Raw genomic sequence first — 14,975 nt, 5'->3', positions numbered from 1 at the left:
AAGATAATCTTAACGCTAAGATGGTTTTGTGCAAGTGGGCCCAGGTTGATTGCGTGTCACAGGTTTGTCTGGCCTAGATTCGATAATCTACAAGCCGCCGTTATGAAGGTAGAATATCTCTATCTTTATTGATGAAATGAAACACACTGCAAGCATCTATGTTGGTTATCTCACAACAGCATGGTATGAGATACGCGGAGGTAGCCACAGCATCACTTGACCAAGTGTCATGTGTACTAGCTGCTGGAGGTATGACGGGTCCAGCTGGTTAACCCAGAACTGTGCCATAAGCATGACAGACATTTTGAAGCTCGCCCACCAAACAATGGAAAAGGGAGATCAGCACGATGATAAGAAGAAGACGATACAGTCAGGAATCACGAACGTAGCCACAGCATCACTTGACCAAGTGTTATTTGTACCAGCTGCTAGAGGTATAACGAGTCCAACTGGCTCCTGGATCAGAACGGTGAAGGGACATTTAAATTTAGTGTCAGTTAAAGGTTGTGCGTGAAAAAGCTCCAGTCGTCGGGTAGCATAGTAGTTAAAGCGATCTCTCGTCACGCCGAAGACCCGGGTTCGATTCCCGACATGGGTACAATGTGTGAAGCCCACTTCTGGTGTCCCCTGGATTATTACTATAAGCGGCGTAAAACCATACTCACTCACTCCAGTCACATGCAGAGCCAGAACAGTTCTAGTGACATTGACATTCTGGCTGAGTAAACAACGTTCATTGCATGCAGCTCCTGAGTCAGAACTGTCCTAGGAACACAGAGGTTGAGACTGTCGGCGGTGAGGCACCTGTTACAGGCAGCTCCTGAGTCAGAACTGTCCTAGGAACACAGCTGTGTGAGGTTGAGACTCTCGGCGGTGAGGCACCTGTTACAGTCAGCTCCTGAGTCAGTATTGTCCTAGGAACACAGCTGTGTGAGGTTGAGACTCTCGGCGGTCAGGCACCTGTTACAGCCAGCTCCTGAGTCAGAACTGTCGTAGGAACACAGCTGCATGAGGTTGACACTCTCGGTGGTGAGGCACCTGTTACAGCCAGCTCCTGAGTCAGTACTGTCCTAGGAACACAGCTGTGTGAGGTTGAGACTCTCGGCGGTCAGGCACCTGTTACAGCCAGCTCCTGAGTCAGAACTGTCCTAGGAACACAGTTGTGTTAGGTTGAGATTGTCGGCGGTCAGGCACCTGTTACAGGCAGCTCCTGAGTCAGGCTGCACCTGGAGGACCACCACAGCATACGTCAGGATTGTACCCACCACCTAGACAGAAAACAACAACAGAGAGATTATGCCTTTATTTCTAACATAATTATCCATTTAAATAAAGATGCATACACCAACATTTTAAAGGATGACAACGATTACATCACATGTAAATAAAAGCAGCAAAACCCTTTACCATATTCCTAAGAAATCTCGACTGTACGATTCCGACTACAACCCGAGCATGTGTTTATGAATCACTATGAAATAGTGATGAGACCAGGTGTTCGCGAAAGAGAGGGCGTATCCTGCCCCACCGATGGTACCCGTAACAAACACATGCAAAAACAAGTTAGTTGTTCACATGAAAAAAACAGAGGAACATATGGTAGTCAAAACCGGAAATGTCATCGAAGATCACTTTTGTCACTGATGCGTCAACTTTGGAAATGTCCTCCACATGTCTACCATAAATTGATTGTATGACGCCCTTTGAATTCGGGGTAAAAAGAACACGACCGATTGTACCTCAAACGTTTTGAAATGTACTCACCAAGGGCTGGAGCTGCAGGAATATTGTTCGACATTGTTCGAGAAAATTGAAAACTACTGTTTGATTTATAAGGGGGAAATCTCGTTTATGACCCTTAATAATCTATCTTTCTGATGAACATGCAAGAAGGTAAATGCCAAATTTTAGCATCTACACTCTGGAAAGCGTAACTGTATAGTTCCGTTTTTCCAGCAACAATCCATCCATTAGCGTGAGAACACCAGAAATGGACTTCAAATAATGTTCGCATGTGGGTAATAAAACCCATGTTTTCGGTAAATCGTATTAACCACAACGTTAACCCAACCACCACTCCCTCACATCCTCCTAACAGTAAAGCCAGTACGAGATGATCTGATGATAGTAGCACGTGTACACAAGATCGACGGAGCTAACTGAATCAAGGACAATGGTGGGTACAACACAAGAAACAGCGTTCAAATTATAAATGTTTTTGTAACTAAATAACATACCATCAAAATTGTCGATCTGTCGATCGTGAACAAGCCATAGACAGAATAGCCGACCTTTTCAGAAGCGAGCCTTGCCACGAACAGGGAAATCTGTGAAAAATAAACGTAATGGGTTTCATAAAGACTTATTATTTTGAAGATTATATATAAATAGCCTTTACGCGATGTCCCGTGATAATGTGATCATGTTATAACTGCACTAATCCAACGTTGACAACAGATCCATCAGTGCACTCTACATCCACAACAAACTCATCCATACATGCATCAGCATTTAGTGTGCTTAGTTTGTGTGTATAGTTTGTATATTTCTCTTTCCCCGCTTGAATATAGCCGGCGAGTACAAAAGTAACCAATTCCCGTTTTGTCAAAGAACTCCGCGCTGTGAGGACATACGTGAGAGGGAATCTTTCAACATCAACACAGCAGGCGTTAAATTTCCGGATATAGCATAATAACAAGTTGTGAATCATTTGAGTGAGTGAGTGAGTGAGTTGGGTTTAACGCCGCTTTTAACAGTATTCCAGTTATATCACGGCGTGTCAGCTTAATGTGGGAGGAAAGCCCAAAGTGATGCAGGTCTCAGACGTTTGCCACTTCGGTGAAACCCACGAGCACGGGTATGGTGCTGATGAACCTAGAAACATAATCGGGGTGAACTGGGATTCGAACCCACAATCATAGGTTTCTGGCGTGCCCAAGGGACGCAACTCTGCACAGCGAATAGCGGCGCCTTAGACGACTGGGCCACCCGTGCCCCCTTGAATCATTTGAACGGGTTTCTTAAACAACCATGTTATCAGATGTCTACCTGACAAAAGGCAAGTATTTGTTTAATAATCTGCCATATACTCCCGCCCACCGGCTGCCTCTGGGTTTGCTATATATAAACGTACAGGCTCTGTGTGTGTGTGTGTGTGTGTGTGTGTGTGTGTGTGTGTGTGTGTGTGTGTGTGTGTGTGTGTGTGTGTGTGTGTGTGTGTGTGTGTGTGTGTGTGTGACTGATATATGACTGATATATTTGATAATGTTGTACAAAGCTGTATTTCAAAAACTCATGATCATACTGTTGATATTGGCACAGCAACATATTGTGGCATGATTTACCAACTCACCTTCTGGGTAGTCTCCTCCGAATAAGAAGCCCAGTTAGAGCGGAATATGTGTTGCAGGGGCTCGTTTGCCTGAAAACAGTATATCAACGATTATAAGAGCGCCTATATTTGATAAGAAATGTTTTGGTCTTTTCAAATAACCACTGAAGCATCAGAATATTGAATTATCCGTCCTTTTGATACAATAATCAATGTCATTATTTCTTTTGTAAGAGTTATTTTACACACATGCCTAAATGCAGAGGCTAATCTCCTAAATAAAGCTTTAAAATAAAATTGCAAACATAAAATGGTCAAAATATGCATATGTTCTACCAAGGACATCTTTCAGTATAACAAAATAAAACTAGTCTGGCCACGATAGCATATGAATTAAGAATGATGGTATTTTCCAAGGCAAGAGGTGGCTGAGAAAATCATAACCGTTTGAATCGCTGTATTAACATACACCAAAGCATAAGAAATATAGCCTACCAGATATTAATTTCTTCTATTTATTTCATGGCTGAACAGCAAAAGCATAAAACAACAAAAACACGATATAAGTATGAGAAATTAGTTATTTTCGCAAACAGTAACTTTGTACTCCATTAAATAGTAATTTGACAATCATATATTTAAACAACTGGTGTTGAAATTGAGTCATGTAATCATTCGTGAACTTATGCAGCACTAATACATATACATGTCGCTATTACAATGGTTCAGACTTTCTTCCTGCTTTCTCCGGCTTATGGGCTAACAACAACAGTCGACTAATCTGTAATCTGTTTGTCATACGTTCTCAGTCTCTGATCCTACCCTGATATTGAGGTTTGCTCCCATTGTTGTTATGAAGGCCATATAAAACAGGACCGTTATAAGATTCCATGAATTGAATATGATATCGTCAACCGGAAGTGATCCTCGAATGACTCCAAAAGCAAGACAGCAGATGATTGGCATCCCGAACAAATAGACAAGGGCTGCAAAGTGACACACCATCTCATTAGCTGCTCCAGTTAGCTGGCACAGGTTCTCATGGCGTTGTCGCAGTATGTCAAATTTTGTCTCAAAGTAAACCTCCCCATTGGCTAGCGCATCCTTGAATACCTTGGAAACAAAACTGAATTCAAGCTTCAAGCAGTGGGTCAAAACCAGGAAGAGGATGAAGATGGAAACGAATGTCAATCCAACCACCATCATCAGGTAACCATGGAGAGCCATCAGCATGGTGTATTCTACCCCAGATGCCGATTGAAACGGCGTCAGATGTCGGCGTAAAGAGGGCAGTAGGCTGTGTATACCTTCTGATATTGTTAAAAGATATGCCAGATCTAGTATGAGGCCAATTATAAGGATGATCCTCAGTTGTGACTTTGCCTTGGCCAAATACGGAGAGCTCCCGTATTCTTTAATGTAGCTCTTCATGTCATCGATAAAACGTGGAAGCCACTTGTATACCGGCTTGGCCATGACAATGGACAGAATGGCTCCTAAGGTATAGAGGAGGAAGAGTGACAAAGATCCCATCAAGCTGCCTCCGAATTCGGTGTCGATGAGGAACACTGTGGCGTAACGAGCCATGTTGAACACCAGGACAAGCTTCATGGTAACGCAGTGAAGAAGCTCTAGGGCATTGCACATTCTGTGTTTGTTACAACCGATGTAGAAACCGGACACCCGTAGCAGCAGATGTATTGGTCGAAATATTCCATCGACATTTCTGTCAACACTGTCTGTGTCACTGCAAGCAGGCCCATGTGCTGTGGTGGAAATTGGTTCCACTTTAAGCTTCATGGTTCAAGAAAACAAATGTTGGCTCATAGAGGCATGGTATTATTGCAGTTGTTTCTTCGTACAAATTTTCTAATTAGAAAAACATGGAAGGTTTGACTCCGATTGGGTTGTTATATGTCCACAGAAGCTATCCCTAGCGTCACGAAGTAGGATCTAAGTCAATGTTTCTGAATGACTACGTTTTATAGATTCCTGGCAAATGTACGTGGAACAATGCTATTTAAGAAGTGTACACACGACAACGAAAACGTATACCTGCATTGGTTACAGGCCATTAATGTTAACTAAAAGCAAATGTTTTCAAACTAAACACGAATTGTAAATCTATACAACATCATCTGCCTCTTATAATCCGGCTATCAGTGGGTAAACCAAAACATTATCGTATCATTTATACAAACAAATGGAGCTATTAGCCTAATGGATTTACATTGTTTGAAACAGCATGACGACAATAATAATCTGTGTTCCTGTGATGATAAGGACCTCTTTAATGGTTTTGCAGCCAACCCTATGACAGAAGGGTAATATTTGTAAGTCGTTGATTGTTATTCCCTCTATTTATGTTCGCCGCATTGCAATTGTTGTATCATGCCAAATAGCACTGTAGAAGTATAGGATAAAAACAAAATGTAAACCAGGGAAATTAGTAAATTGCGTCAGGTCGAAGAGATTTTTATCCAAAAATGTGTTTACCAGAATGAAAACAGGTAAACCATAATGGCGCATTATCCGTCATTAACAATAACAGCATTTTTGTAGATATACTGAGGGAAACAAATAAGGGAACACATGAAAGTACATGTTCCTTTATTCTTTTCCAGGTTTCTTCGCATGCTTTGACTTGCTCTGTGGGTGAAAATCTGGAAATAAATAAAGGAACAGTGTGATAAAGTGGTGTTCACTTATTTGTTTCCCTCAGGATATAAAAAAAACATAAGCAAATTCTCTCTCGCGTGCATGTGATGTTCTCTGTCGATTTTCTTTTGTTTTCTTTACAAATCAAAATAACAACTTCATAAAAATTCAACCAACATGAAAACCCGGTGTTAAAAGTAACGTTTTACGTTCTATAGCTTCATGAAGTCGGTACTCAATAACAGAGGATTATATTTTCGAAGAATCTCACAGTTCATGCTGTGCGTCCATCTAACGTCCTGGAACATGTGAGATGGTGAGGGGAAATAGAGTTTCATGATTATTGCACCTATTTAGCGACAAACATGTATGTATGTGTGTGGCTGCCTATCACGGAGCTGTGCTCCAATACTTACTTAAATTGGTAATTCAACGTGCGCTTTCCAACATATGCCTATTTCGCGCACGGGCCCGCCAGGCCATTTGGTGTTTGGTCGAAATGGGTATGTCCGAAAAGGTGAGGATACCTGGGTGGAGCTTTTTAGGGTTGCTTACTGCATTTGGAGAACAAATTTGGAATTTTGAAATATGCCATGCACAAGGTGGAGGGGGGACTAAAAGGAGTTTGTGTGTTTTTATACGTTTAGAATTTTAGGTTTTATTGGCAGCTTGTTTGTTGTACTTTTAGTTTTAAATGCGGCCAACTAGGTCTGTTTTGATTAAATATATACCTAGTGCTTTAAAGGTTTGTAAGTCATTTAGGGGGATTAGTACCGTTGCTAGAGTCATCTGACTGTTGCAATTTCGTGTGGATTGGAGTGTCGTTCTGTGTTGCTTGCTCCAATGATCAGGGGTGTCATAAAATAAGTATAAAGTGATTACGTGGTTATAAGTTCTTAGGTTTATTAGATTTCAATTAATTGTGCTCATAGTTGATAATTAAAAACAAAGCCAATCTGCGCTCATACAAATCACAAATTAATTCTATCAGCGCAAATATACAAGCGTTTTTTAGCCGGACAATTGTATTACAGCTATAAAAGGGAAGGTAGCGAAACCAGCACTTTGGCCAGATATGGAGCCGGTGCGTCGACAACCTATTAAGTCGGCTGCGACAAATTAACACCTGAGTCAATTAACTCCACACACTGAGTGACTAACCTCGGCTCAGTAAACAAAGGGGGTATAAACAAAGGGGGTCTGAAAATCAACTAGTCTTAATCGACTCATGTTTCTGTTAATCCGTGGTCAAGTGGTAGAACGTCCGCCTGGAGAGCAGAAGGTCCGGGGTTCGATCCCGGCCGCGTCATACCAAAAGACGTTAAAAGATGGTACTTGTTGTTACCCTGTCTGGCGCTCGGCATTAAGGGGCTAAAACAAGGACTGGTCGGCTCGGAGTCAGTATACTGCGTCTGAGTGGGGTATTCATTTTAAACTGCGGCATGGTATCTCAGTGAGCTAGCACTATAAATCGGCATTAGTCCGGCCTAGTACAAGCTGCCACACACACACACACACACACACACACACATACACGTGCATGCACGTCGCAATATAAGTGCAATAATCTTGGATGCGACGTTAAACCCTATTTCACCTCATCTCACCTCACTAGTCACCAAGCGCCTAGTCAAACACGGGAAGGCTGATTATCCATGTATTGCTAAAAAACGGAGTATTAGAAACAAAGACTTTAAATCACGCGAAAGCTGGTTATCCAAGGATGACTAGAAAAACTGAATATTCTGCCGAGGACCGCCGGGGAATGCCGACAAGACAACGTGTGTTTCTAAACACGGGAAAAACAAGAATAGCAAACTAACTACTATATTTACATTGGAGATCTTAGTATCAAAATGAAGTGTTAACATAAGCTATCCAACGGTAGCATTAAAGATAAACAACAAGCTATGTACAATTATTGAAAAGGCAAAAATGACCATAAATACTTGAGAAATATCTGAATGTAGATATGAATTCCCCTAGTGTTTGCAAATGATAAATACAAAAAGAAACATTTTCAATACACGATTGTAGTAGAGAACATATACCAGATAACATACATCCAGACATTACATGGTTTGAGAGTGTCATTAGATTAAAACAGCGAGACATAGTTTGGCCACTAATTCTCTAACACAAAACAATCACACAGTACAATGACGGTCGCCGGAGATTACCAATCGGTGTCGGAAATTCAGTCGGGGAACATAGCGGCACTGGACCGTGACTTGCGAAAAATTGATCCACGGTGTCACCATGCCGGGTTTACAGTGCCAAAATCTCTTGTAGCTGCTATTTTTTGCGTAATAAGACCCTGTGCACCATATCGCGCGAGTTCATGAAAGTCTGTCCGCCGACTGTAAGATGGTATCGTTTTCGTTTGATAAAATGTAGTTATTTCGCTTGCGAATGTTCTTTTGTTCCAAACATTGAGTCGGTTGTCGAAATGAAACATCTATTTGCAAACCATTGTTGCCGTTTTTAATGCGCGCTCTCTCCCTTTCTGTGTGGTTAATCTGGTGTTATTTTACCATGACAGATTAATTGTAGTCACATGTTCATTAATTTCTTTTTTTTTTGTAGTATATCAAAATACAATGATTTTTTTTTTTATAAAGCAAGCAAATTAACAAGAATACCAATTAAAACAGACGTTAATTGTTTTTTAAACATTTGTCACTGGTAGGTTTGGCTGATGTATTTGCTGGCCCCGAAGAGCCGCTCTGATGTTTCTCGAGAAACATCCAAAAACACGAGACATCCAACTTTCCCAAGTCAGCCCCAACAGAGAGCGAACTCTCCACTCATTTTTGCGTTATACATTTATCAGACTAGGGTATAAATAACGACTGTTCTAATCATTTTAATTTAATACCAAATTTGTGAGATAAAGGGTCGGCGGATCTGTAAACGAGGTAATACAAACTTGCCAAATAATGGTTGGTTGGTTGGTTGTTTTACGCCGCACTCAGCAATATTCCAGCTATATGACGGCGGTCTGTAAATAATCGAGTCTGGACCAGATAATCCAGTGATTGATATCATAAGCATCGACCCTCGCAATTGGGATCTATAACATGTATCAACCAAGTCACCGAGCCTGACCACCCGATCCCGTTAATCGCCTTTTACGACAAGCATAGTCGCCTTTTACGGCAAGCATGGGTTGCTGAAGACCTGTTCTACCCCGGATCTTCAGGGGTGTCCAAATAATGAGGTTATGTGAACATAGCAAGCACAGCTTATTACGTCGATGCCTACAGCAAGCATAGCCCTGGTGTGTTTTGCCCTTGAATACATTATTGTATCCTCTTTATTTTGCAATGGCTAGTTGTAACATTCTCACAATGTAAGAATAGGTAATGTGTACAGATTTCTGCTCAATCCATCTTAGGTAAAATGGTTGTTTCCTTTGTATGTGTGTAAGACATTAGACTGTGGCGAAAGCTTTAAAGCGTCAGAACAGATTTTCTTTACAAATCTATTTTTAAATATTAAGGAATATCGAATCAATCGCCTTTTCCACGAGTTGCAAGGTAATTACAGAGAGCCACTAGACTCAACTTTCGCCATGGAAAGGTACTTAGGAAGAGACGGATCTTAACATTTAAATAATCTGTGGATACAGTAACAGATCAAATAAGTTATGTTCCTTCTCTCGGACAATGCCCAATATAATCTGCATTAAAATCATATCAATTGTCTTACCGAATCGTTGAGAACAAACCCCATGACAGTCACAAGTATCATCAGAGCTGTGATGGTGCAGAGGTTCCCAGAACAAAACAACAACTCATCCTTTGGAAGTGATCCCCGTATTAGTCCATAAACAAGAAAACAGATCATTGGTATCCCAAACACATAGGTAGCAAATGCAACGTGGCTGTTAAAACTGTTCCCTTCGTCCGATATCAACGACAGACGCTTGTGCCTCTGACAAAACTGACCAAAGATGCTTTCAAATTTGTCCATGTCTTCTTCAAGTTTCTTGGATAGTATTCGGAATTCCTTGATCAGACATATCGTGGTTGTGTTGAACAGGACAATAGCCATAACCAGCTGTGAGCTGACAACAATTTGTACAAACACATAGAATACAAGTAAGGCGATTCTGGCTGACCCTAGATGGTTATTGAATGGGGTCATATGACGTTCCAGTGTTGGAAACGCATTGTTTAAGCCCAATGTTGTACTTATAATGAAACTTAAATAAAACAGCTCGACAATTACAACAAATTTGCGTATTTTATGCTTCAGATTCATAAGATATGGCGATGCACCAAAGTCCGATATGTAAGCATCAATAAGGTTTTCATATCTCCAGAAATGTTTTGGAATGGCAAATGTCAGAGCCAATGATAAGTATGTAACATACGAGTAGAACGACAATACCGCAAGAGATGACATCAAGTTGCCATCGAATTTGTTCTCACCAAGAAATATAGAACAATATCTGACAACATTATACACGGTTAGACTCTTGAAGATAACTGCCTGAAATACAACAGCGCATTTGAATCTTCGACTTTGCTCCTGTCCATGGTAAAATCCATTTAAGTGTAAAATTTGTATTAAAGGTTTCATGAACGAGTTTAACTCAAACTGTCCAATGTCTTCCACCTTTGTAAGCTTCATGGCGGTGCGTCCTCAATTCAACTGCAAAGCTCAGACAGGCAGAGTATACACAACTGGTACAGTTAGATGATGTCACATGGTAGTGCATTAGCAGCTATTCCGAGCAATACGGGGATATTGCGTTTGAAACAAATCGATTAAGTGCATCACACACACTGATGGCAGCAAAAATAATGCGTTCACCCCAGGGGTCCAAAGCAATCTACTAAACTATTCACCAAAAAACGATATTTACATTTTCCCTTGGCGTTATCACGCCAAAAAGTTTAGTTTGAAGTTCCTTTCGTCCAATGAAAACCTATCAATAATACATTACATATAAAGGCACAGAGCACATTAGTATGTGGGTATGGTCGTGTGAGGAATGGCTTGTAAATTGAATGTGAATCACAGTCACATTAAATGAACTAATGTCACTACACAGGATAGTAAAGACAATCAGAGAGACTATCATATTACCATTAATAAAACATGCTTCAAGTGTAGTGTAAATGTGTGGCTTCATGTGATTGGGTATCATACGCCGTTAGTAATTACAGGATCAATCAAACCACACCTGGCTGGTCATCCAATCACAGTCGCAGTGAGTGGTTGCCGGGATTAATTCAGATAAAATGTGGCTCTACCTGCACCAACAAGGCAATGTGTAATGTTCTGTCACCAACACGGTATAACTGTTCAGCTGATAAGGTTTTTGTTTTCATCCAATAAAGTGTAGGTCAAGTAGGTCATCAATAGAAAACCAGATAAAGTTAATGATTCATTGTCCATCGCACGTCAGTGTTAGGATTATTATGTGGAATATAGCCCGTGACAAAACTGACTAATGATCGTTTCAAATTTGTACCTATCTTCGAGTGTCTTGAATATTGTTCAGAATTCCCCGATCAGAATTGTTTTAACTGTATTAAACAAAGCAAGAGCTGAAGTTAGTTGTGCGCTTTTCAACAGCAATAACCAGTAGGGTAGTTCTGGTTGTCCTTTGATGTTAGCTGAATGGGATCATATGTTGGGAATGTATTGTTAAAGCCGACTGTGGTGGTACCTGGAAATGACCATCTTGTTTTGTGCCAATGCATATTGAGCAATGTCTGACAACATGGTACACGGTAATAAAATAGTGTCAGAAGCGATTTTCAGCCTCCCAGAGATGGGATGGAAAATTTATATAAAGACAGACTCTTCAGTATCTAACACCTGGTGTCAGCTTCATGTTTGTCATCTTAAAATACCCTGCGGCGACGATGTCACACCAAACGTGTACACACTAGTTCCTGCACCAGTATAGTGCTAAAATAGTATGGGGTTCTTTAAAGATGTTACTAAAATGTACAAGCTTTTTACAAGATATTTACACATACTTAAATAATGATGACTCCCTGAATAGAGTCCGACCTCGGCAATGTCGGACAAGTCCATTTTACGAACAGGTGGGTTAAGTTAGGCATTTCCCACATATTCTCACAATCCTCAAGTCTATTATCTGCACTATTTCTTTTCGTTTAGTATGAAACAAACTATGCTTCACTCTTTATTGTTCTTTGTGATAAATATATGTAAACTGGCTTTAAGAATAAGTTTCCTTCATGGCCACTATATTACCAGACTACTTACTGCATCGTACCAACCGTATTTAGTACAACCATTGTCTCAATTAACGTGTAATTTGAAGTGCATCACTAGAATAAATAGCTTGCCATTTCATTTTCGACTAACCTTTTCGTCACTTGGTATTATGTGTCTCGATACGTTTCATATGCACCTACGAAAAAAGCTACTGCCCGTCGTTTAAAGTTGGCATGGCAAAAATTATTCTGAAATTGTATAAGTCTTGATTCCAGATTTGCACGTTAATGCAAGGCGCACGATTATGGTTCCAGCATGTTTGTTGGGAGCATGGTCCCCATGCACAAGGTTTGTGAGCGAAGTTGACAGACATTTAAATGTTCATCAAAACACAGTATTATCTTTTTGGAGACGTTATCTACAGCAGGGCGAGTCACGGCACGTCAACAAGACAACCATATTCGGTTGGTGCATCACCAGAATCGACAGCAAACTGCCACATTAGCAGCTTGAACAATTCCTGGGTGGAGACCTATTAGTGGCAGAACCATAGGCATCATCTTGACGGAGCACAATGTCCAGGTCCGATAGCGCCCAAGTGTGCTTTCAGATCACCGTCAGGTGCTTGGTGGTCTTAGTTTTATCTGAACATCTTTGATGGTCGTGCATGGATCAACATATATCCAGAAAATGGTTTTTCGACGCTTGCACTTCCGATTCTCAATGTCGTCAGTTTGGTGGTGGTGGGCCATATTCTATCGTATGTTCAAATGCAGGGACGTACCGTCATGCTGCAGCAGGACAAAATGTTTCATGTGTTGTAACAGACTTTTTGAGGGCTGCTTTTTTCTCCAGACATCTCTTCCAGAGGGCATATCTGGGATGAGATAGGACCAGAACCACCCGGTAACGCCGGTTCAGTTGGTCCCATCTTGGAACAACATCCCCCAGGCTATTTTTTCAATTTTCTGGTGTCTTCAATGAACCCCCTCTAACTCGCCTGTATCAATGCAAATGGAGGTCACACCCGGTATTGACATTGTTACGCCCTCTTTTAGTCACTCTCCTGTTATCAGGTATACGTTTTGTCAGTTAATTTAAGATAAAACATTGATCAGACAAATTTCCAAAAACTATGTTGGTTTTTTTTATAACATTATTACATTTAAACCACTTTATATGAAGCACAGTTGCTCTTTTTTCACTGGACCGCCTCCGTGGTCTAGTGGTAGAGCTTCCGCCCGGGGAGCGGAAGGTCCGGGGTTCGATCCCCGGCCGCGTCGTACAAAAAGACTAAAACAAGCACTTGTCGGCTCGGAGTCAGTATAGTGTGTCTGAGTGGGGTATTCATGTTAAATTGCGGTATGGTATCTCAGTGTGGCATCAGTCCGGACTAGTACAAGCAGCCACACAAACACATATAAGTGCAATAATCTTGGACGCGACGTTAAACCCAGTTGCCCTCTTTTTCCACTGGTATATTTTAGAGCAAAACCTTATGATCATTAACTTCGAGTTTATCGTAATCAGATACAAGAGACATCTCATTAAGCGGCGCAAACCAAGCCAGTGTCAAGGTGTTGTCTGTGTCTTCATTGCACGTGTGTTAAACATGCATTATGTGCACTGAAACAACTGCTCTCCAAGGTTTAGGAAAGTCTATGATGATACTGCGATATGATGAAAGCAAGACATGTTACTAGCATGATGGTGACTGTCGTGAAAATTTTAACAAAGGGGGGAAAGCCACTGAGTTGACCCAAACAGGCAGGAAATCAATAGACCGATGACATTTACAGGATATTTTCAGGATTGTCTCGATGCTGTTATCACCAGTTAATCAATCGGTTAGTAGGTTCCGGTAGTTTTCTGATCAGAACGACAAGAGTTCATGGTCTAATATAGTTCTTAACGAATCAATATTATCTATAAGGACATGTGACAAAGACAGGTCAGACTCAAACACTTTAAAACGACACCTTCAATATAAGGTGAGTGCTGCGCGGTTTGGAAAGTAAGTATGTGACGAGCCTCTCTTCTCTGGTCTTGTCGTAGTAGTTGTATCTTCTGAGATGGACTGAGGCATAGCAAAGTTGTGTGAGTACGAATCCTTGTGTTGTGTTAATCATTGAATGAATGTGTGCTGGTACATGAATCTATATGGTGATATACTGAACCGCAAAAGAAAAGTCACCCCAAGTAACATTGCATGAAAAGTTGTCATTTAAATATCTGAATAAAGCTTCTAAGATCTAACATTACCCTGTCCGGAAAAAAGAAATCTGATGATAAAAAACAAGACAGATGACAATACGACATCGGCCATGGTAACCCGATGCACGTGGGTCCCGTGCAAATTGATATGCACATGCGTTCCCCAATTTCTTGCCCTGTAAAAATCCACCCAGATCGGATATCATTCATTCGTTATTGAATTGCTACCACATGCCAAGATTGCCAAAAAATCAGCGACACCAAGCCCTTAGACGATTGCAAGCTGGACAAACCGCTCGGCAAGTAGCCAATGCATTTCAAGTCCACATACCACATACAGGCTCCAGCAACGGTGCCAGACCACCAACACTGCAGATGACCGACCATGAAGTGGAAGACCAAGAGTCACCTCCTGACGTCAGGATCGTCAGACCGGCGACAGCATCTTCAAGATCGCTTTGTTATTGCTGCGGAAACTGCTTGACAGAGCATGGGAACACACAAGCGACAAATTAGTGCGAACAACGTGCGTCGACGATTGACGAGCAGACATTTCCACTGTCACAGG

At 41.2% G+C, this 14,975-nt stretch overlaps 1 protein-coding gene across 1 annotated transcript; it reads right to left on the bottom strand.

Annotated features, from left to right (window-relative positions):
• Positions 1 to 1,035: 1,035 nt before the first annotated feature.
• LOC139448858 (putative gustatory receptor 28b) lies at positions 1,036 to 10,627 on the bottom strand. The gene is made up of 4 exons (XM_071230382.1): positions 9,701 to 10,627; positions 3,353 to 3,421; positions 2,238 to 2,327; positions 1,036 to 1,268 (listed from the first exon to the last, which is right to left on the bottom strand). Exons 1-4 carry the CDS (start codon positions 10,625 to 10,627, stop codon positions 1,149 to 1,151), a joined length of 1,206 nt encoding a protein of 401 aa, XP_071086483.1. The 3' UTR covers positions 1,036 to 1,148.
• Positions 10,628 to 14,975: the final 4,348 nt, after the last annotated feature.

This window comes from Haliotis cracherodii, unplaced genomic scaffold (genome assembly GCF_022045235.1).
Source record: "Haliotis cracherodii isolate W230 unplaced genomic scaffold, xgHalCrac1.p SCAF_7, whole genome shotgun sequence".
Classification (NCBI taxonomy): Eukaryota; Metazoa; Mollusca; class Gastropoda; order Lepetellida; family Haliotidae; genus Haliotis; species Haliotis cracherodii.
The sequence above is the reverse complement of the archived record's forward strand: the minus strand, read 5'-3'. Positions and strand labels throughout refer to the sequence as shown.